Source organism: Rasamsonia byssochlamydoides (genome assembly GCF_041956645.1).
Source record: "Rasamsonia byssochlamydoides strain NRRL 3658 unplaced genomic scaffold VTN77scaffold_14, whole genome shotgun sequence".
NCBI classification, from domain to species: Eukaryota; Fungi; Ascomycota; class Eurotiomycetes; order Eurotiales; family Trichocomaceae; genus Rasamsonia; species Rasamsonia byssochlamydoides.
This window is the reverse complement of record NW_027192397.1, coordinates 107,726-129,850: the sequence shown is the minus strand read 5'-3', so window position 1 is coordinate 129,850 and position 22,125 is coordinate 107,726. Positions and strand designations below refer to the sequence as shown.

Sequence of the window (22,125 nt, the reverse complement as noted above, 5' to 3'; positions counted from 1 at the left end):
GGAGTCCTAGTTCTTGTTAGTCCCGTCGATCGTCTTGTTAAGACAGATCATAGAAATTGATTTTAGCGATTTAGTTATGCCCAAGATCCAACTATGTCCTCATAGTATCAGTATACAGGAAACTGGGACAGGGCGAATAATTAGTCCATATCAATTGTCATCATATGACCTACACGTCAGGGTAAGTTCCAAGGTTCGTAGGAATACCTATCAATGATTATCCCAAGAAACCTTAGCTAATTATGTTGTTTACCTAGGTAGAAAGATTCGCATATCTGCGGAGTTTATAGAAGATTAACCACAGGGGGAGGCAACAGAAGTACCGAAGATTTCCGCTTCTTGCCCCTCGTATATTGAGAGTTATCTGACGCAACTAAAGTCTGGAGAATCCGTGGATCGCTGTGCAGCGCGTCGCTATCTGGCACAATCTGACTGTCTGAATTTTGCGGAGAAAAGAGCTCAAGCAGCTGTCAATCTTCAAAGAAGCTCCACCTGAAACCACGTTCATGAACTCAGGTCGATGGCAGGCGGGATTACTCCATATTACGGAGTATGGAGTACTCCAGAAAGCCAAGACACCCCGCATTCCAGTTCTCCCCAACATGATCAGTTGTCAGTGGTCACCGGACGAATAATAATGAATTATTAGTAACAATCAGCTGGACCCTTTTCATCCATAGATATCCCCAGTTCCAAGGCGTGATCACTCTGAACAGCCAAAACCCGAGGTAAGAGCCCATAGCCGTAGTATCTGTTACATAATAGGATCCGCCATCCCCGCGTCAACGCCTCGAATCTGGAGTCAGTCTACCCCTTTTCTCGGGGACTCTGGGGGTGGATACATCTCCAGAAAGGCCAAGACGAGTTAAAATGGACATTAAATTGTTTACCCCGTGGAGTGGTTGCTAGTTGATCTCAGACAAAAAAGACGTGCAGAATCACGTTCACTGAGGATGTTGATCCAAGGTGACTAAGGTGGTTAGAATCGGCTGAAGGGGTGCGCCGCATTTGGATCGGGTTTCTCTCGAAATTTCCTCGGGATGACTGGCAGCCGTCCCGAACGCCATGCAAGAAATAGTCGCTGCAGAATGCACCAAGGAGGCTGCGAGGTACCAGCATGCAAGCCATTTCGGACTGTTGGAAAGAATACATACTCAGCTTTCAATATTGATGCAATTGCTAATTATTCTCGAGGATAAAAAAAATATCAACCTCCTACAGGTTTGTGGCGACTCAACGCGACCTTTGCACTTTTGACTGAGCAAGCCCGGCAAATAATAATAAGAGCAGTACTCCATACGGAGTATTGTTAGAAGAATCCAAGACACGCCATAAGCGCGATTAATCACCCCATAGCATACCAAGTACGCAATAGCTGCCAGCCTGCCAGCACACAAGTGGAGCAGATCGTCTCGAGTAGCGCGAGCCCAATACAGAGTAATTCTCGCACGGGTGGACAGCTGTAGCGCACACTCTACTCTCGACGTCTCTCGTCCCAGTGGCACCTTGCAGCCACGTTATTGTCTGCTGAGAACTCTATTCACCAGTGCAATTCGAAGACAGGGGGAAGGAGCATTCCCAGCGCAGTCACACGCTTCCAGAACAATTCTACGCTTGAAACTTCAAACTTTCGACTTCTTGGAACCGGGCACACTAGTGCCCAACGACGATAAGAACCGTGGTCGATTGTCTGGGCCAAGGAATTACGTTGTCTTGGCTGCGGCCGGGCGTCTTCATGGTGCTGGCTGATAATGGATTCATAGTCATAAATCATACTAGATAGATAAGTTAGAACTGTTAGAAGTTTAAAAATACCGCAAAGTATCCATGGACTAGGTACCGAGTAGGGAATAGGCTCTGCACATCCTATCATTTTTATCTTCAAAATACGGAGTACAGAGCAAGAGGCGCAGACTTCGGGCAAAAATCATTATCTATTGTGGGCTAACAATCAGCTCACAAAGAATTACCATCTCATCAATGAGATTGTTCATTCTTATCAAATAGGCATGGATCGAAAGAAACCATGTCTTTGTTTCACAGGATTGTTCTGCAAGGCTTCGATGCATGAGATCATGAAGACCGGAGCGGAAAGCGCTAATGGCCCAATCAGAAGCTCCGGTTGCAGCAGGTCGGTTAAACCTGCAGTGGCTGAAAACAGCCATGCTTACTGAGGAATAATAGTGAGTTTTTGTGGCAGAGAGCTATTGCAAGTCTGTTATCAGACCACTGCATCTTTTGATGAATTATCGTAAAGAAGAGGCTTGGCCGTCCGGTCTGCCAGAATTGCCACCCAGCATGTTAAACTTTTTTGGGTTTCCAGGGATCCGCTTGGCTGGCGCCCAGGCTTTTCTGGGGAAGCCCAACGCATTACGGACGCTTATTACTCACACAATAATGTCGTCCGTAGATAGCAGGGTAGGATGACTCCACATCGCGCTATCGCGTTTTCAACAGTGGTCAGACAATTTCGTGGTGGGCCGCTTGCGGAGTCCTGCCAGTTACGGAGAACAGTCTCCCAGATGCCCAGCCTCCAGAGCCCAGACGGCTCGTTTCCAGTTTCAAAATCGATTAATTAACCACCTAATTACCTGTTAGTTATCTAGTTACCTAGGTAGGCTCCGAATCCTCTTCCTAAGACGGAAGCCCCAAACCTTCCCGGCCAATCGACGCCGTTAAATGTCATTTCCGCCTCGCTCATCTCAATCACTTTCGCCCCCCGGTCTCGTTCCCCGCCTGAATCCGTGGCTGTGAGTGGAAGAACCAGAGGCGCACGATCACGCGCGGCGACCCCGGTCGGTTCATCATTGAACGGCTGAACTTTTTCTTCGAAATGCGGGCATACTGTGATAAGCTTCTCCAGGGAAGCCCCCTCCTTGGTCACCGCACGGTTCCTGTAGTGGAAGGCTGGAGGAAAAGTAGAAGGAAAGATCTGTGGCCCATGCTTGTACCCACGGCTCCGAGTTCGTATATAGTCGATGCGATTCCCTTTCCTTCTGTTTTCCTTTCGATTCTTCTCCTCACGTGTCCCTCTACTCTCAATTCAGGCTTTGCTTTTGTTTGACGCGACACTGCGGTGTCAAGCCCTGCTACCTTCCTAACCGGGATAGGGTGAGGTCACCGGATTCCCAGTCGCACCTTCTCCATTTTCTTCTTCCCAGAGACTGCACCTGACGCCTCAGAGCTGCGGCTTGTCCGTATATCTCGAAGGAGAACAAGGGTGAAGTCGGAAACAGAGAAACGTCAAAACACAATTGCGGAAGGAAAGGGTACGGTGATTGCCCGCCATGGAGAAAGACGTAAATTCCAAGGAGGCCGTTGTCGGCTCCGACCCTTCTGTCGCCCCTCTCCCAGCTTACGGCGAGACTGAAACCACGCGGGGATCCCTCGGCAGGCGAATTCTCGACAGCTTCAAGCGGGACCCCAATGCGCACGTCACGAAACGGGGTCAGGTCGGAGCAGATGGCAAAGTCTTCGATGTCGAGACGGCCGCTGCGAATACCGCCACCTCCCCGCTGCATCGCCGTCTGAAAGGCCGTCATCTTCAGATGATCGCAATTGGTGGCTCTATCGGTATAGATGAGAAGAACTTCCCCTCCAGAGGCTTTTGCGAGCTAACGTGGTCCAGGTACTGGTCTGTTCGTCGCCTCGGGATCTGTCCTCGCCTCTGGTGGCCCGGCATCCGTCGTCATTGCCTACATCCTGATCGGCATCATGTTGTATTGCACGATGCAAGGTCTTGGTGAAATGGCCGTCCTGTACCCCGTCGCCGGTTCGTTCGCCGCTTACTCGACCCGTTTCCTCGATCCTGCCTGGGGTTTTGCCATGGGCTGGAATTACGCCTTGCAATGGCTGGTCGTATTACCCCTGGAAATTGTCGCCGCCTCCATCACGGTGGGTTACTGGGACTCGCACGTCTCACCGGCCGCCTGGGTCACCATTTTCTGGGTGCTCATCGTCTCCATTAACCTGTTTGGTGTGCGCGGCTACGGTGAGGCCGAGTTTGTGTTTTCAATCATCAAGGTCATTGCCGTCATTGGATTCATGTCAGTTTTCTCCCCCCTTCCAAGTCTGCAAACAGCCAGGGGCGCTGACTTGCTCTTCTTTCTAGCATCTTGGGTATTATCCTCGACTGCGGTGGCGGTCCTCATGGGGGTTACATTGGTGGAAGATACTGGCACAACCCAGGCGCCTTCAACCATGGATTCAAGGGTCTTTGCAGTGTCTTCGTCAACGCAGCTTTCGCCTTCGCCGGTACCGAATTGGTCAGTATCTCAACATCGTTCCCAGTCATATCCAAATCCCCCAGATGTGATTTCCAGGGCTGACAGACAGTCAGATCGGTCTTGCTGCGGCGGAAACGGCCAATCCTCGCAAATCTCTCCCCAGTGCGATCAAGCAGGTGTTCTGGCGGATCGCCCTCTTCTACGTGGTGGCCCTGACCATTGTCGGTCTCCTAGTCCCGTACACTGATCCCCGTCTTCTGAGCGGGAGCTCTTCGGCCGACGCCAAAGCATCTCCGTTCGTCATCGCCATCAAGAATGCCGGCATCAGTGGGCTGGACTCAGTGATGAACGTGGTCATTATGATTGCGGTTCTGTCCGTGGGCAACTCGTCCGTCTACGGATCTTCTCGTACTCTCGCCGCCCTGGCTGAACAGGGCCAGGCGCCCAGATTCCTTGCCTACATCGATCGCCAGGGCCGGCCTCTCTTTGCCATCATCCTGGCCTCCGCCCTGGGTCTCCTATGCTACCTGGCTGCTTCGGACAAGGAGAGTCAGGCGTTCGAATGGATGATCGCCATCTCCGGCCTGTCTTCAATCTTCACCTGGGGTTCTATCTGCTTGGCTCACATCCGCTTCCGTCAAGGATGGAAGGTCCAGGGCCACAGTTTGGATGAATTGCCCTACAGATCCCAGGCTGGTCTTATCGGTTCCTGGATCGGCTTCATCTTCAACTGCCTGGTCCTCGTTGCCCAGTTCTGGGTCGCCTTCGCCCCGGTCGGGTATGCTAGTGAGAGCGCCAGGGACCTCGTCGAGAACTTCTTTTCTGCGTACCTGGCCGCTCCGATCATCATCGCATTCTACATCTACTACAAGATCTGGAAAAGGACTCCGTTCATCCGTGCGAAGGATATGGACCTCAACACCGGACGTCGGGATCTCGACGTCCAACACCTCATCGAAGAGGAGCGCGCCGAGCAGGCTACTTGGCCGACGTGGAAGAAAGTCTACAAATTCTTCTGTTAACAGCGAAACCCACATGGTTCTCGCGGACATAATACCTGTACCATGACTTGCTGTTGTTCTTCTTGCACCTGGCTTTGGTGACCAGATGAGATTATAAATGCCTGTCTCTTTCAGAAGGGACATTTTTGCGTTGTCTGCACTATGAATATTTGTGGTGATTCGGCGTAGGAACCTGTTCCAGCACGAGAGATGATAGAAGACATGAATTTGAATCCATATGCCAGATGCTATTTCTCTATATGTGCTGTAAGATCCATCGGCTGACTTCGTAATGGTGAGCTCAGCAACTGTATTTTCATAGTTAGTACGCGAAATAGTCATCAATGGTGATGTCTATCCAAAGGTTCAGACCTATTGTATGTGCTGGGTGATTAGCCTCATGGTTTAGATCTCCTGTTAGAGGATGTTTTCCCCAGCTCAGGGACTCTATAGAAGTGGGATAAAAGACCTTGGGTACTGGTTTTAAGATGAGATCGAACAACTGTACATACAATTCAATTGTTCCTGGGAGGGAAGTTCCGGCAGTGTTTCAGAGGAGATTCGCTCGTCTTGGCATGTTTGCACCCTGTAACAGCGATACCAAAGTTACCATACTGCGTGTAACGTCGATACGCGCGCCGTATTCTCTGCATTACAGCGTACGTAGTCCGTACGGCAGGTCTCCGTGACGCCTCCAAAAATAGGACTGGACAGCCACAGCCACAGCGGCAGAGGCACATGGGACCGCACGACGTTAATTTCGTATCTTACTTAAGCGTTTCCCGATGACGAGGCTTATGCCCCAGGTGTCTGTCTTGTCTGTCGTGTTCCCCTTAGCCTGTACGGACATACAACAGTGCAAAATCATCTCTTCCTCGTCGTTCAGCAGTACGCTCCTTCTCAATTTCGTTTTGCAAGTGCTTTTCCCTCAGACTTATTCTTTCTTTCCGTTAGCGCATAGCATCGCATAGGGCTATGCCAGCTGGACGACTCCGCTACACCATTGGGTTTGGTCGAATCTGAGTTGTTTTCAAGTCGGACTGCCGCTGCTGGCTTGGTGCTGGCCACTTGCCTGTTTTAGCGACTCTGCTTCTTCGCGTTGCGCATTCTCTCTTATTGCCCTCTCCTGATCTGACGGAAATTTGCTGTCTTCACAATGCCTGGTTTCGCCGATTCGTTCTGGACGCCCGACTATGCCACGGGTTTGGGCGTCCTCTACGGGAAGCTCCAGCAGGGCATTGCAGAGAACCAGCAGATTCTCACCATTGCCAGTATGCGAGCAGATGCCGAGGAAGCTTATGCCACAAAAATCGGGGACATCGCTCCAGCTGTCGATCGGATTGCAAATGGCTTCACTAAAGATGAAGGAGCAAGTGTCAGAAAGGTAGGCCTGGCCCCCGGGGAGTGATTTTCTCGTTCCACCATGGAAATCTTTAGTTCTAATAACTTTTCGCGGTGTTTTCCGAGTCTAGGCCTACGATGGTATCCGCACTCAGATGATCGAGGCTTCCAAAAACCACCATAAGATCGCGTCCAACATCCGGGAACTCGTCGTGACGCCATTCAGTCGCTGGTGTGACCAGCATGCAGCTCGCGTCCAGAATTCACACGATGATCTGCAGGCGCGGATCAAGGAGCATGCGAAGCAAGCGGAGTTGGTCAAAAAATTGCGCAGTCAATACTTTAACAAGTGCCGCGTGGTGGAGGACCTCGAGGAGGAGAACAAGCTCGCCTTTCAGAGTCCAGAGACCTCAAGTCCCAAGCCTAAACCGACTCCACCAAAGATTGTCCTTCCAGAAACAGTGGAGGAAGAGGAACCAGAGCTCGTTGAGCTGGGTGATAAGACCTACTCTCGCGAGGAATTGAAGCAGCTCCTCACGCACATGTTAGAAAATATCAAGATCGGAGAGGCCAAAGTACCGATATTGGGCACCTACCAAAACACATCTACAGGTGTGGATATTGTCGAGTATCTGCAGAAACATCTGAACGCTACAAGCGTCAGCTACGCGGAGAGGATAGGCCAGGATATGGTCGACAATGGATTCCTGCGCCTAGTTGGCAACATGGGCAGTACTTTTGCGAATAGCTCCCGCATGAACTATCAGTGGAGGTCAAAGGTCTTTCAAATTACCGGCATTCCCGAGAAGAAAAAGCCGCTCATACGAGTATCGTCACTGGCCACCAATGAGGATGGGTCCGAGTCTCCTACCATCTCTGCTGTCTCCGAAATGCTCGCTGGTTGGAATCCATTGAGCAACCCATACCCGAATGAGACCCCTACCGAGAAACTCCACCGAGAGGCTCGTGAAGCTGATGAGCGGTACAAAGCTGCCGTGAAGAAGCTGGATCAGATCCGATGCAAGCTCGAGGAGGAGATCATCGATCATCTTCGCTTCATGGAAAGATGTGAATTGGATCGCCTTAGAGCGATCAAGTCCGTTGTTCTTGACTTCTCCGGCGCTATTAGCAATGTCATTCCTGGCTTGCAGAGCACTATCGACCACATGATGTTGTATCAGGAAACCATCCAACCGTTAGGTGATCTAAGATACCTGCTCGAGAACTATCGGACTGGGGGTTTTGTGCCCAAAGTGCAAGCATATGAGAATTACTATGGCTCTGTTGGAGGTAAGATGCAGATCACTTTCTTTCTTCTGGAGATTAGCTAATCTTTTTTTCGTCGCGCTTTTCCAGACCAGCAGTTTGGTGTGGATTTGGAGGCTAGGGCGAGGGCCGACCGGAAACGTGTTCCCATTCTTGTGACTAACATTTTGACCTTTCTTGACAACCGTAAGGATAAGAACTCCTGCATGCTTCCTTTGCAGCTTCGCTGATCAGTATAGACTACCCCGATCTCGAGGGTGACGAGGCACGGCGCGCGATATGGCTCCATGATGTTCCCCTTGCAGCAACGCATCATCTCCGTAACGCCTTGAATAACGCCACCGTTGACCATCATGAAATCTTAGAGAAATATGAGATACCCATTGTTGCAAGCGTTCTGAAGTTATATCTCCTTGAATTGCCAGGTTTGTCTCCAACTTGTAGAAAAGCGTGCTCCGGCTCTGACGACTTCGCTTTCTAGACTCTCTTGTTTCTTCTCAAGTTTACGAAATTATTAAGACGATTTATTCTACTACTGCCAATGAGACGACGGAAGAAGGACGGATCAAGGTCTTGCAAAGCACTCTCGGCCAGCTCCGTCTCAACAACATTGCTACGCTTGATGCCATCATGACTCATTTCACGCGTTTGATTGATTTGACCTCGGCTGATGAAGCATATGTTTCTGCACTGGCTCAAACCTTGGCTCCTTGCATCCTTCGCCCACGTGTTGAAAGCAGCCTCACTATGAACGAGCGCCACAGCTACCGTCTGATCCGGGATCTCTTTGACCACAAAGATGCTATTTTCGGCGAGCTCAAGCGTCAGTCGAGTGCCAATGCTCTAGCCGGCTCCGGCTCATCTCGTCCACGAGCGATCAGCACTGATGAGAGCAACCGTCGTGCTGCTATGGAGGCTCGAAACCGCGCCATCGCAAGTCGTAGCCGGGCGAATAGTCCCGTACCATCGGCCAGGCATCGCCGGGAGCGGTCCACTGATGGATCGGGCGGATCGACTCGATTTCCGATCAACGTTAGCAGTCCTCCCGGAGTCGAGCGTCGACATCCTGCTAGCAGACAAAGCCTCGAAGTTCCCAAAAGCAATGCCTCGTCCCCTGACATTGACCAGACTACACCCGCCAAATCGCAGGAGGACGCTGCCGCCAACAGCGCCAACGCGGCTGCCGAGGGAGCTCATCCTGCTGTCTCAGCCATCAACACCGATGTAGTCGCTAACACCTCAGACGGATCATCCACTCCGACCGTTGGCACCCCAGTCTCAGCTACCGTGGAAGTAGAGAAACGAAACTCACTCGCTCGCTCCGGCGGCCGGTATTCGCGCAAACCAGGCATGGGCCGGCCTGGCGCAAACGCGAGCATAGACAGCACTAGTACCAAGAGGGACAGCCTGCCTCCTATTACGAAGAGGGACAGCATCCCTCCTGCTGAAGCTACCAAGAGGGACAGCCTACCCCCTCCCGCTTCTGAAGGCGAGTTGAAGCCCGTCACGTTGGAGGACAAGCCAATGGATGACTTTTCCTAAATTTTTCGAAGTCCAAGCAAGCATATAGGCAAAAAAAAACTCATTCAATGAGGGCAATGCCTAATGAATGCTGTGGCCCGTTGAAGGGGTAATTAGTGGTGACGAGAGCGACGGACGAGGGCAAGAACGAGGATTGATTGATCCATTGATCGATTGATCATGACGGTACCTGAAGAAGGGGAGGAAAATACCTGAATCAAGGGTCGTGCACGCATGTGTGCTGAGAGTCTGGGACTGACTGACTGACTGACTGCTGTAAACTTTTTTTTCTCTTTTCTAGCTTTCTTTCTTTCTTATTATGTCTGTATGTAAACATATTCATATCCATCATTGCCATCATCATTATCATATGTCTTGTTTTGTATTGTCTGTATGTATCTCGGCTTTTCTCTCGCACTGTATAGCATGCTATGCTACTGCTTGTCCTATACTCTACACAACACAAACACACATGTATGTACTGTACATACATATGTATGGATGTATGTATGAATGCATGGGATATATGTACATACCTACCTACCTACCTACCTAATTCCTTATTATCTAGGTCCGTATCTACATGGTTGTTGGAAAAAAAAAGGATGGTACGATGATATCTCTTGATTCTCCTAATCCGAATAATTATGATGTGTAATGCTCCTAACTATGTAACTCGCTCTAAGGAACCAGTCTATGTATGCTATGCAAAAACGCAGTGAAATCAACCTGGGGCCCTGAAAAGTAATCAGAGATGCAAACAGTCGGACACCGCCATGATTAATACAATGCAAGAGAATGCCCCAACCCCCAACTCCCGTCTCCATGCATGCAGGTATGCTAATAATGATGCGAACAATGGCAAACCGAATAAAAACAATGAAAAATTAATACAACCCATCTCCCATAAGTAACGCCTTGAGGATGCCCTCTCCTGGTCCCGAGATCTGGTCCAGAATTTCCTTCTCAGAGACAAAACAAGCCAGGCCCTTCTCATCCATGCCTTTCCCAGGCGTAGACGGACCACTGCTGCTCTTTGATGGAGAGCGCAGGATACCAGAACCACCAGCAATGGTGCCTCCTCTCCCAGACCCTTGAAATTCACCAACAAGCCCCAGAGACTCCAGACTGCTGATCACGTCCTTGAATTCGGTCGCTGTGAGAGGATGAAGGATGTTGTCTGTCCGACACAGAGTACAATAAGTGTCAAAGAGCTCTCTGACAGTTGGAGCAGCGGTCTTCGATTTTGATGGAGTGCCACAGGTATCGCCATTGCGCCTTTTCCTATCCAATGCCACGAGAGCACACAGTGCCGCCTTTTGTTGCAGATTCAACCCCTGCAACCGCTGGGTCGTACCCTGTCCAAACACAGCGGAAGTGATGCGAGCGATATGGGCAATGGATGCACGAGGTGCTGTGAGAGCGGTATACGCCGTAGCCATCGTGCGTTTTGAGGGAGTTCTGGGAGGCGAGGACAGGTTGACGTTCTCCACAAGAGGGGCTTTGGAAGAACTATCCGGTTCAGCATTCTCTTTCTCCAACTTCTGCTGCGTCTCCTGCTCAATGACATCAAGAGCCCGCTTCACTAATTCAAAGGCCTTCCGGAGATCGCCCGTCTGCGATGCGACTTTTTTTGCACACAGCTGTATGGCCGCCGGTTGGAGAAAGGGCACAAAATCCCCAGCGTCTTTCTGATCTTCAGGTAGAAGGGACCGCAGACGAGCAGTTATCACGTCAGCGATTTGGGGAGCAGTATATGGCAAGAATGGAAGTAGACGAGGCTTGAGATTCTGGGCTTTTAGCCGCGGTAGGAATCGATCTGTGAGATCCAATGCATTGGCGATGCCGATCAAGAGGAGATGAGACTTGCTGTGCAATGACCACTCGAAAAGTGAATATAGGATTTCCGGATCTGCCGTCAGGAGGTGGTCCATCTCATCCAAGACGACCAGATATAGATCCGCTGACTTCTTCGTTGGCACGAACATAGACTTCAGCTTGTCGGTCTCGCTCATGGTGAAGACCTGCGAGTCCTCGCACAGATTCTCGATGAGCTTGCCATAGATGTCACGGGCACTTCGCATGCTCACGCAGTTGATATGCGTGACTTTGACAGCAGACCCCAGATCTAATTCCCTGCAAACCTCTTCCACCATCGCGCTTTTTCCAGTTCCTGGTGGTCCGCTGACGTAAATACAACCACCTTTCCGCGCCTGCACCCCTGTTTGGATAAAAGACGAGAGCTCCTCCCGTTCTTTCTCCCGCCCGACCAAACGGCCTGGATTCGCGCTTCTGGCAAACATCTGTCTGGCTGGAGTGTAGACGCTCTGGGTGGCGATTGGCGCCGAAGCATTGCGGGGAGTGCGAGGCGTCAACGACTTTCCTCCAATTTGAACCCGATGTTTCGGAGTGACCGGAGGAGAATTGGCCAACGCATCTCGGAATCTCGTAGACTGCGGAGTCTTAAATTCGGTCGGTTTCTCATTTTCATCTATTCAGGTCAGCCATACATGCGTGATGAGTTGGGCAGAGTCATGCGGAGGTCCTACCGGTCACGGATTTAGAAGCCTGGAAGTGCGTGTCGATCTTGGATGGCGATATGGCACTGTCGTTTCGAACATTACGTTTCGAACGGCCATTACCGATCGTGGAGCTCTTGACGTTGGTGTCATTGCCTTGCTGCGGGCCGCTGCCGTCCCCAGTCTTGGATCTGAGGCGGGCTGTCGACGAAATAAATGGGGTGCCGTTTTCCTCTTCGTGAATTCGAGGTGCTCGCGCGCGGCGCTTGCTGCCAGAACGCAGCGGCAACGCTTCTAAAAAGGAGTCAGCAAGAAGAGAAAATGAGCAAGAGCAACTGAAATTACCTTCTGGCTCAATTGCACCTCGTTGACGCTTTCCTAGGACCGCAGCTGCCATGGCGAAGGTGAGTCTTGCTGGATGGTGAAAGCGGCGAGAGCGACCTTGGGGGGAGGATGTATCTTTGTAGGGCAGGTACTTCCAGGTACTTTGGTGCTTCGCTCCTGACGCGCTTCGCGCCTGGGAACGTTAAAACGGCAAGACCGCGAAGCGCGTTGCAGTCCCGCGCGAGGCAGGTCTGGCGAGAGTCACGTGGAACGCCATTTCGAGTAATGGCGGGCATTGTCTCTGCTGCCAGCAGAAGAACGGCATGAATGCCTTGAAGAATTCCAATATCGGGAGTAAGACTACATTCTCCTTGTCTGATTTCAATTACAAGATGAGTTTTGAGGCCATAGTGAACGAGAGTAATGCGCACTTGGTTCGCCTGCAACCAAAAAGGGAATCGTTATTAATGCTACGGTATGCCAGTAGAGCCTCTAACGCAAATTCCGCACATAAGAAGTTGTGCAAAACTGCACTTGTAGTCTTTCTGCTTCGCCGGATTTATGCATCCGACTCCCTCGGTTGGACTTGCCTTCTGGACGGAACGGAACATCTATTGCACCGGAGCCCCTCTGCATGCAATCGTCACTAGTTCCGCCTAGCAGATGACGATGGTGGTCGGGGCATTTGTTTGCAACGCCGCCTGATCATACACTTCGCATCATCCATCCTTGGTCAATTTCCCATGAGAGGGTCATAATATTCTTGAATTAGACCCTTCAGGCAGACGGCAATTTCTTCTCGGCAGTTCGCGGTTTACGACCAGTTTCGCCTCACGGATTAGACACCAGCACCCTTTTTGAACGACTAGCCGGACTGCCTGATACGATTTCCGTTTACACTGTTCGGATTCCTCTCCCACCAATTCATCGCCCACCATGGAGGGGGACGTGGTGGCTCAGTTCACTGAGATTACTGGCTCGACCCCAGAGCTGGCAGCTCAGTATTTGGAGCTGGCAGATTTCAACATCGAGCAGGCCATGCAGCTCTATTTCGAGAATGGAGGGGCAAACTTAGCTGAACAGCCGTCACATCCACCCCCTGCCTCCTCAAGGCCTCAGCGTGCTTCCCGTACCACGGGTTACGAAGATGAAGCGGGAGTAGTTCATTTGGATTCAGATGACGACGATGTCATCGTGGATGAGACACGATCTTCCGCACCACCTCGAAATCCTCCGGGCTCAACATACGAAGATGATGCTGCTATGGCCCGACGTTTGCAGGAGGAGCTCTATGCCGGTGCAGATAGCTCCGATGGTGTACGGGCTCCTATCGCACGGACTACAGAGACGCTTGTAGAGGGTTACGATGACAGTGATATGCAGAGTGCAATCCTGAACCAGATCCGTGCTAGGCAGTCAAGAAACAGTTAGTCTAAAATTCTCCTCCTTTAGACCTGTCGTCTAAGTTCTTGGACTAATCATCGCTTGTGTTTACTTGTTAGATCGACCTGGAATATTTAACCAGAGAGACACGACCTCTATCTGGAACGACAGCTCTGAAGCTGCCCACCGACAGTCTCTCGCTCTGGCGACAGGAGGCGCCTCGGAGGCTTCATCGAAGTCAAGCATGCTCGCTGAGATGTACCGCCCCCCATTTGAACTGATGTCTAGGTTGCCATGGGATCTCGCACGCGAGGAGGGCCGAGAGAAAGAAAAGTGGATTCTTGTGAACATCCAAGACCCTTCAATATTCGACTGTCAGGTCTTGAACCGGGACCTCTGGAAGGACCCTGGAGTGAAGGACACTGTGAAGGAGAACTTCATCTTCCTGCAATATGCCAAGGACGATCCTCGTGGTGCTCCATACTTGCAGTACTATTTCCAAGCGAGCGATGTCTCGGACAACTACCCGCATATCGCCATCATTGATCCTCGTACAGGCGAACAGGTGAAAGTCTGGTCCGGCCCGCCTGTACCCAAGCCTGCCGAGTTTCTCATGCAGCTCCATGAATTCCTCGATCGATACAGTTTGAAGCATAATGTGCGCAACCCGGTGGCGAAGCGGAAACCAGAAGTCCCGAGGGAGAAGAAACTGGAGACCATGACAGAAGAAGAGATGATGGAGATGGCATTGAGAAATAGTCTCGGTGGTGCACCGCCGCCAGAGAGGATGGAAGATCCCGACGAGTTGACGCGCAGTGTCGAGGATGTCAAGGGGAAAGGCAAAGCTGTGGAGGCCGAAGACGTCGCCATGGAAGAAGAGGATACAAATGGTTTCGAGGAGGAGGAGGAGCAGGACGTTGGGGCTTCCATCTTCCACTCCATCCCCTCCGACCGACCTCATACAGAGCCCCCGGCCGACCCGGCCACCACTACCCGCATACAGTTCCGACATCCGTCGGGCAGGGTCATCCGTCGATTCGCCTTGGCAGATCCGGTTCGACGTATCTATGAGTGGTTAAAGTCTGACCCACCATTGAAGGAAAAGACGGGTGTGGAGTTTGAGCTCAATGCGATGGGCAAGAATCTTATTGACGAGCTGGATACCAGCATCCAGGACGCGGGTCTGAAGAACGGAACAGTCATGATTGGATATATGGATTAAGCGATAAAGGGAAGGGGCTTGTTTATCACCGATGAAATGATTTATGGATATGCATATCATGAGGCGTTGCAATGGATATGACCGACCGGCAGTCGTCATAATTACTTATCTAATTGGGTGATTTGATTTGCGATGTGCCTTTTCCGAGGGCAGCATAGTCGCAGCATAGTCAGTCGACTTAGCCTGAATGGAATACACCTGAGATGACCTCAGCATTTCTCTCCTTTCCGTTTCTGACAGTCTTTCGATTCTTGAGGTTAATGTATCACACACAGCCATGATTTTCTAGAATGGCAGACCTTGAAGGTCCAATATGGAATGACTGGGCTTGTAACTGCACTTGTATCCTCTAGAAGAGAATGGATTTACAGTAATAGATCGTTTCCCTCTCCCACCTCCAAGTCACAGACGTGTATTCCGTACTGTACAGTAGCAGCCTGGCTGGTCTGTTATGATCACCTGACTTGTGCAGGCATGTAAACACAGAAGAGCCAATCATGACCATGGGTGCCTGACCAGGGACAGACTGGATCACCGCCTTCCTATCCCAGTTAACGTGTCAACCCCGCCACTCACCGCCTTCCACAATCACTGTGCATCATCCACTCCAGTGACGGGCCATGGCATTCTCCCGTCCCAGTCGAAGCATCTCCAGATGCCGCGGAGAGCATCCATCTGCAGGTCCATGCAAGATCAGCAAGAAGCCGCCAGGCAAAGGCATTGTGAGTCTTTGCCAGCAGACACAGTCTCAAAGACAAAGTCAATGCCTTCTTATCATTATCATATCATCATTGTACAGAGTATGGAGCACTCCAGCCAAGGGAAACAGACTAACAGCCATCACTAACTCCCTGACCTGGTGGATACCTCCCAAGGTGGCGCCCTGGGCCTGCGCCGCTGGAACGGTCGTTAAGCTAACGAACCGACCAAAACACCAAGCTGGCAGCCGACAACAAACCTAGTCATCATAAACAATAACGTCGATTCTCAGTCGACTTCCTCCGTATGGTCTACAGCAAACAAAACATATTGAAGATCCAGCCCAACCCTCCCTTTGGGAACGACACTTCCCGCACAGGCCAACCGTCACTAGTCTCCATCTAATCTATCGTCCGGTGCTCCATCCCTTCGTCAACTATTAACTCTATTTTCCCCACCATTCGATCCCCTTCGGGCAATTGCGAAGTGACTCGTCTCACCGATTTGTTTTGGCACTCGGTGCAGACCATCAACCGTTTCAATCTGGTCGTTCCAAGCTGCCCCTTGGCTGCAAGGAATCACAGCTTACTGAAAGACTTGAGATTCAAGGGTGCGAATCTCATGTGAACCCAACAGCCCGGGGTCCTCTTGAGCAGTATTTGATCTTCTTTATTTACTGCAAAGGCCCGGAGGACCAGAACATTGTCTGTACCGAATTCAGGGAGAACGGACGACGGCCTATCCGGTCCGTCCTTTGAAATTTGGTGAAGATGCAGGGCGTGGTTGATCCGGAGACGCTTTATACGAAGCAGAATTGCCTCGGTACGCCCACCTGGACCTTGAATAACCTCTATGAACTGGTGAGATTTACTTACCACGATTTGCTCCACAGGTGGTGGGAGTTTCGGTAAGGTCTACAAGGGGTACGTCCAGAGAGTTTCTACCCCCCTCGTCATTATCGGTTGCGTGCTAAGTCCGAGTATAGGGTCGATAAACGTACGGGTCAATCAGTGGCGATTAAAATTATCGATGTCGAAAATGCCGAAGACGAAGTCGAAGACATCATTACTGAGATCTCCATCATGTCTACAATGAACTCGCCTTATGTCACCAAATACCATGGCTCGTACCTCAAGGGATCTGACCTCTGGATCGTTATGGAGTTCTGCTCTGGGGGTAGCTGTTTGGATCTATTGAGATCGGGGATCATACCGGAGGAATATATCATGATCATCCTCAAAGAGTTACTTTTAGGTTTGGACTACCTCCATAGCGATAAGAAGCTGCATCGGGATATCAAAGGTATGTCTAAACGCAGTATATATATGCTTTTACGAGCTGACATCCATTGCAGCAGCAAATATTCTTCTGAGCGGGAACGGTCAAGTGAAACTCGCGGATTTTGGCGTTTCTGGTCAGCTAAGTGCCACCATGACCAAGAAGAATACATTTGTTGGGACGCCGTTCTGGATGGCACCAGAGGTGATCAAACAGTCCGGTTATGACTACAAGGCAGATATCTGGTCCCTAGGCATTACAGCGATTGAGCTTGCTCAGGGGCAGCCTCCGTATTCGGATATTCACCCAATGAAAGTCCTGTTTCTCATTCCAAAGAACCCGCCGCCAACCTTACAGGGCAATTTCAGCAAGGCGTTTAAAGATTTTGTTGGACTGTGCCTCAGACGCGATCCGCGAGAAAGACCAACGGCAAAGGAACTCTTGAAACACCCGTTTCTCAAGAAAGCGAAGAAGACCACGTATTTGACTGAGTTGATCGAACGGCACGAGCGATGGCAGGCAGTTCATGGCCGCGGATCGCCTGAAGTTGAAGACGAACACGTGCGGCAAAAACAGGAGAAGCCTAGTCCGGATGATGAAGACCTGTGGGATTTCGGTACCGTCAGACCCGTGGGGGGAAGATCCACTGGGCTTAAAGCGATGAGTGGTGCAGCTACCAATGCGCGCAGCCAGGTGTCGGATGCTGGAAATACAGCTCGCAGTGAGGATGTGGAAAACGAGATCTCAAAGGAGACGCTGAGAACTGTAAATTCCCCGCCTCACTCGCCACAGAAACAGAATATCTCTCTCCCTACTCCACAGGCCTCCCCGTCCAAGGTACCACTCCCTCCATCTCCGCAGAGGCAGGCATCGCAAGAGGAGCCTCAGACGCCGTCATCCCATCTAGCCAAACCAGCAGCTCCGCAAGAGAAAGACAGTCCGGCCACCAAAGACTATGACAGAGCCCTGCAGCAGTCTTTGGCTTCGGACCTGACTTTTCTTCAACTCGGTGACTCCCCAAGTGGCACTCCGGCAAGCTCGCAAGCTCAGAGGATTCCTCCGCCAAGCAGCCCAAGCTCGCAGACTCAGCGGGCTCAGCGGGTTCCAGCTGCACACGAGCCTATTTCTCGCAAGCCTGACTCGACTCGTGACCGACCTCCATCTAACACGTCATCGGACATTCAGTCTGTGAGAAAAGTCCCTGATCAAACTTCTAAATCTGTTGCGCCAGAGCACCCTCGTCGTCCAACTGAGCAGAAGGCGCTTCCTCCCGTTTCGCCGCCCCAGCCGTCGCAGAGGCAGGAGAAGAAGGAGTCAGAGCGTCACAAGAGTGTAGACTCGAGAATAGCGCCTCCTCCTGTTCCGAGCAGCTCGTCAGATGGAATCACCGCTGCGAGCGGCGTCATCCTGCCAGCCTTGGAAGCGGCCCTGAGACGTCGTTCCCACAACCTCGAGCTTCTCGCACGGAAGTCCGCGACAAACGGCAAAGACGGCAGCAGCGCGAGCAGCAACATTGAGAGCCTGCGTCGTCGCCAGTACGCGCACGAGAAACTGAAGAAGCTGGTCGTCAAGGCTGCAAGCATCTTCAACGAGATCGAGCGGTGGGACCAAGAGGCGCCAGTGGAGATGGGCGGAGAAAGCGGATCGTTCCTAGAGGGTTTTCTGGAGGAGCTCCTCGTGCGAATCGAGCCAGTGGACGACGAGATTGGCAATTCACAGTCTTGACTTGTCGTCTTTTCAGAACCTTTTGGTCTGGTCTGGTCTGGTCAGCTCCGTCAGATGATCTCATGTATCTACGAATTTCTTTTCTCTTCTTTTCTTTTTCTCTTCTTTCTGGGAGGTTGCAATTTCACATGTCAGGAAACGGGATTAGGCTTTTTCTTACTTTTTCTTTTTCTTGCCTTTTCTTTTTCTTTTTGTGTGTTGGTGTTTGTGTTTTGTGTTTGTTTTGTTCATATGACGACCCTACGCTACGCAACGCAAGGCAACTTTGCTGGGAGCAAGCGAACAAAAAAACTGGTGTTTGTTTTTGATTGATGATAAGGATAAGGATAAGGATTAAGGACAGGAAACGCAACGAATGAAATCAACGAACTGAATTGAACTGAACTGAACATGGATGAATTGATGAAATGAAATGGAAATGTCTCTTTCTTTTCCCCCCATCCATCCTTATCCTTGATTATTCGGTTTATGTAACCGTAACAGTACACTTCCCCCGCCGCGCCACGGAGGTTGGTGCCGTACCGTATCTACGTTGAACATATCCTACAGTACAGTACGGAGTAATGAGCTTTGTTTGCTTCAACCATATCATATCAATCATATCATTAATATTTCCATTGTGTGCAGGAGGAGGCTTCATAAGGACCTGACCTGACAACAGGTCCTGTACAGGTACCTAACTCACATGGCAAAAACTCGAAGTCATTCATCTATAGAATTTCTTGGAGGCAAAACAAGACGAAAATGGAAAGAAAATATTCATCAGAGCCCATGCCTATTCAGACCAGGATGGAACGAACCCATATCGCCCACCAAACCACGCTATGTGGTATACAAATTAATATATACAAGACGTTTGGAGAACGGCTGAAATGAAGCAAGATCCGGCACGCTTTTCAAATAGAGGATAAAAGGATTAAAAAAATGTTTTTCAGGATCTTCCATCCCTTAGAAATGCAAATGCTCCTTGTGGATATGTCAACGAGTAGATGAGAGTAAGCAAGTGGAAATACAACAAACATGAATGCACATCATGAAGTGGACCATTTCCCAGTCTCGGGGGAAATGGCACCGGAAGAGGCACGAAGAGGGGTATGAAACGAAGAAGACAGATAAAAAGAGCTCGCAACGTCTTAGCCTGCTACCCAGGTGGTCGGAACAACCAATCAGTCTCCGGTGTCGGGATCATATAGTTGGTAATGTTAAACTCGTTGTTATTGCCAGCTGATGCAGAGTGGGTAGATGATGCCGTCCCGGTGAGACCAGGAATGGACATGGGGTTGGTGATGGCGTCGTTTATCTCCAAGTTGGAAGCCACCGGAGTGGGTGCCGTCGGCACACGTGGTACGTTGAAAAATCCAAAAACATCGAGGTATTCTAATTCGTTCGGTGCCAGATTTCTGCTGACAGGTGCAGTGGATGTATGGTGGCTGGAATGCGCCGACGAGCTCTCACGCGGCTGCCGGGAGATCAAGAAATCCAAATCGAATGCACAGCGTCGCATGTCGGCCAGGATTTTCACGGACGACGGGGTGGCACGCTCACCATCAGTTCCCGCTGCTTGCTCGTACTCGGCATATTCATCCAAGACGCGTTGCAGGATTGTGCTGTACCGCTCAGCCACTTTCCAGTACTTCCCCATACGGGCCAGAACATCGACGAAGAAGTAGATGTCAGGACTGACGGTGTGGGCGATTGTCGAGCCGTGCACGAGTAAAAGACGTGCTGAGACCCAGAGGGTAAAAGCAAAAGGGGGGCCCAGCTTGTCCAGCATGTTGTTCTCGACAACACAGCGGGTCAGCGATAGAATATTGTCCACCGCCACCAAGCATCGTTGACTGGCACTGTACGACGGTGTAAAGATCGGGGACCGTGTCGTGGGGTATGCTGCGGAGGAGTGCAGCCGGATTACGGTCCTAAAGCCAAAATCAGCAGCCTCACAACGAAGAGAAGAGAGAGGGCAACTCACGTTTGGTAGGTGGCATGGAGCATCACCCAGTCGCATTGCAACGTCTTGTTCGCCTTGGAGGAGGTATGAAACAGACGAGACGAGTTCTCGAGAGCGTATTCAGATGGCAGGTTGAATTCCCAGGAGGTGAGTTCGCTGTCCAGCTTCCGATAGGTCGCTTGCCACTCTTCGACATCGGAGAGAGCCCCGATGTCCACAGGCCGCTTCAAGAAGAGATGGATGCGTGAGAGGATGCCGAGGATCTCGACGTAGAACCCAAAGGAGCCCACGTTTTCCGCATGACTCGTGTAATCGCTCCGGTTCTTGTCGGGGCGAAACCATCGTGTTTCAACTGGTTGATTTCTCGCAAAGAACTCATCCCGGCAGGGCAGTTTGCGGTCGATATCCTTATCGTCCAAAGCGAAGTCAAACGCGGTGGCAATGGTCGAATAACGATCCAACAGGTAGACCATCCAAAACAGCCGTCGCCGGCTTTCGTCCTCTATCCACGACTCCGGGTCGGGCAGAATGACCGCCCTCAGCGTGTAGATGGACGGATAGGCGGATGAGATGAGCGAGGACCCGGATTCCACGGCCAATCCGAGTTGGACCACGGATCGAGCAATCAGAGCAAGGAGCTTCCACCCCGGTGGCCCGTTTGAAGAGCCCACGAAGTCAAGCGCCAGGATGACCAGAGCCTGGAGAGATTTCACCGACGAGTTTTCAAGGCCGTAGAGCAGAACCTTTTGCTTCGACGAATCATGGTACCGTTTCCGACTGGCCTTAGTCAGCCGACTGTCGGTGGAGAAGCGAAGGGTCGTCGCCACGATCGCATAAAGGACGATGCGATCAGCCTCTTCTAGCGGTGATGGACCAAAAAACGTGTCTAGCGTGGTTCGCCGGTGCAGAATAGGGCACCAGGGGTTGATATGTTCAAAGTAGAGGTCGACTAGCGCGTAGAGTAAATCATAAGGGGGCAGGTCGAGCTCGGGATCGGTGAGGGATTGTTCTTGATTGTTGAAGAGATTGACTGGGACCTTTAACGACGACTCATTCCGCGAGTAGTCACCACTGTCTGGCATTTGTGACAACGGCGTCGCAGCAGACAGACCGTTCGGGATGCGGGAGTGTGTCGTCTGTTTGACGGAGGCATCGGACGGACTTCTGATGGCGATCTCGTGCTGGTTGATCGAGGCGGTTCCGGACCCGGGCTCGACCTGTCGATGGGACATGGATACCATCGAAGATTCCCGCAGATATAACGCAGTTTGAGGACTGGGGCCAGAGGCCGCGGACGGTTCGGATGGAGAACTGTATGAAGGGACACTCGGCTGCGAAAAGCCATGGTTCACACGAGGCTGGTTATTCTGGAGAATATGAGTCTCAATGAGGCGGGCTTGTGCCTGGATGATCTCTTCCAACCTGTCTGGTAGCGAAGGCAGTAAGTACGAGGATGTCAAGAGATGGAAGATGGTCCAGAGAACGTACCAAGCCGTTGTTCCAATTCCTTGCCGTATCCTGCCCTGAGGCCAGGTTTCTTGCGTTCTTTGTACTCGCATAGTTGACCATTGCGGGCACACCACCCGCAACTAGGCTGCGCACGGTCTATCAGTTGGTTAGGATGAGAAATTAGATTCAAAGTAAGAATTGACTTCAGACACAGCAACACATA

The 22,125-nt window shown here is 51.1% G+C and overlaps 6 protein-coding genes across 6 annotated transcripts; 4 read left to right on the top strand and 2 right to left on the bottom strand.

The window, feature by feature from the left end:
- Nucleotides 1–3,287: 3,287 nt before the first annotated feature.
- On the top strand, nucleotides 3,288–5,248 carry VTN77DRAFT_1714 (uncharacterized protein; the record flags this gene model as incomplete). The annotated part of the gene is made up of 4 exons (XM_069417476.1): nucleotides 3,288–3,573; nucleotides 3,629–4,046; nucleotides 4,112–4,265; nucleotides 4,340–5,248. The coding sequence occupies 4 exons, from the start codon at nucleotides 3,288–3,290 to the stop codon at nucleotides 5,246–5,248; spliced, it is 1,767 nt and encodes a 588-aa protein (XP_069279819.1).
- Nucleotides 5,249–6,383: 1,135 nt separating this feature from the next.
- On the top strand, nucleotides 6,384–9,376 carry VTN77DRAFT_1713 (uncharacterized protein; the record flags this gene model as incomplete). The annotated part of the gene is made up of 5 exons (XM_069417475.1): nucleotides 6,384–6,611; nucleotides 6,700–7,858; nucleotides 7,925–8,020; nucleotides 8,074–8,259; nucleotides 8,316–9,376. 5 exons carry the CDS (start codon nucleotides 6,384–6,386, stop codon nucleotides 9,374–9,376), a joined length of 2,730 nt encoding a protein of 909 aa, XP_069279818.1.
- Nucleotides 9,377–10,242: 866 nt separating this feature from the next.
- On the bottom strand, nucleotides 10,243–12,271 carry VTN77DRAFT_1712 (uncharacterized protein; the record flags this gene model as incomplete). Its single annotated transcript, XM_069417474.1, has 3 exons — nucleotides 10,243–11,846; nucleotides 11,905–12,168; nucleotides 12,220–12,271. 3 exons carry the CDS (start codon nucleotides 12,269–12,271, stop codon nucleotides 10,243–10,245), a joined length of 1,920 nt encoding a protein of 639 aa, XP_069279817.1.
- An 863-nt stretch (nucleotides 12,272–13,134) lies between these two features.
- On the top strand, nucleotides 13,135–14,803 carry VTN77DRAFT_1711 (uncharacterized protein; the record flags this gene model as incomplete). The annotated part of the gene is made up of 2 exons (XM_069417473.1): nucleotides 13,135–13,624; nucleotides 13,701–14,803. The coding sequence occupies 2 exons, from the start codon at nucleotides 13,135–13,137 to the stop codon at nucleotides 14,801–14,803; spliced, it is 1,593 nt and encodes a 530-aa protein (XP_069279816.1).
- Nucleotides 14,804–16,272: 1,469 nt separating this feature from the next.
- Nucleotides 16,273–18,505, top strand: VTN77DRAFT_1710 (uncharacterized protein; the record flags this gene model as incomplete). Its single annotated transcript, XM_069417472.1, has 4 exons — nucleotides 16,273–16,324; nucleotides 16,395–16,425; nucleotides 16,488–16,804; nucleotides 16,857–18,505. 4 exons carry the CDS (start codon nucleotides 16,273–16,275, stop codon nucleotides 18,503–18,505), a joined length of 2,049 nt encoding a protein of 682 aa, XP_069279815.1.
- A 1,141-nt stretch (nucleotides 18,506–19,646) lies between these two features.
- Nucleotides 19,647–21,694, bottom strand: VTN77DRAFT_1709 (uncharacterized protein; the record flags this gene model as incomplete). Its single annotated transcript, XM_069417470.1, has 2 exons — nucleotides 19,647–20,421; nucleotides 20,475–21,694. 2 exons carry the CDS (start codon nucleotides 21,692–21,694, stop codon nucleotides 19,647–19,649), a joined length of 1,995 nt encoding a protein of 664 aa, XP_069279814.1.
- Nucleotides 21,695–22,125: the final 431 nt, after the last annotated feature.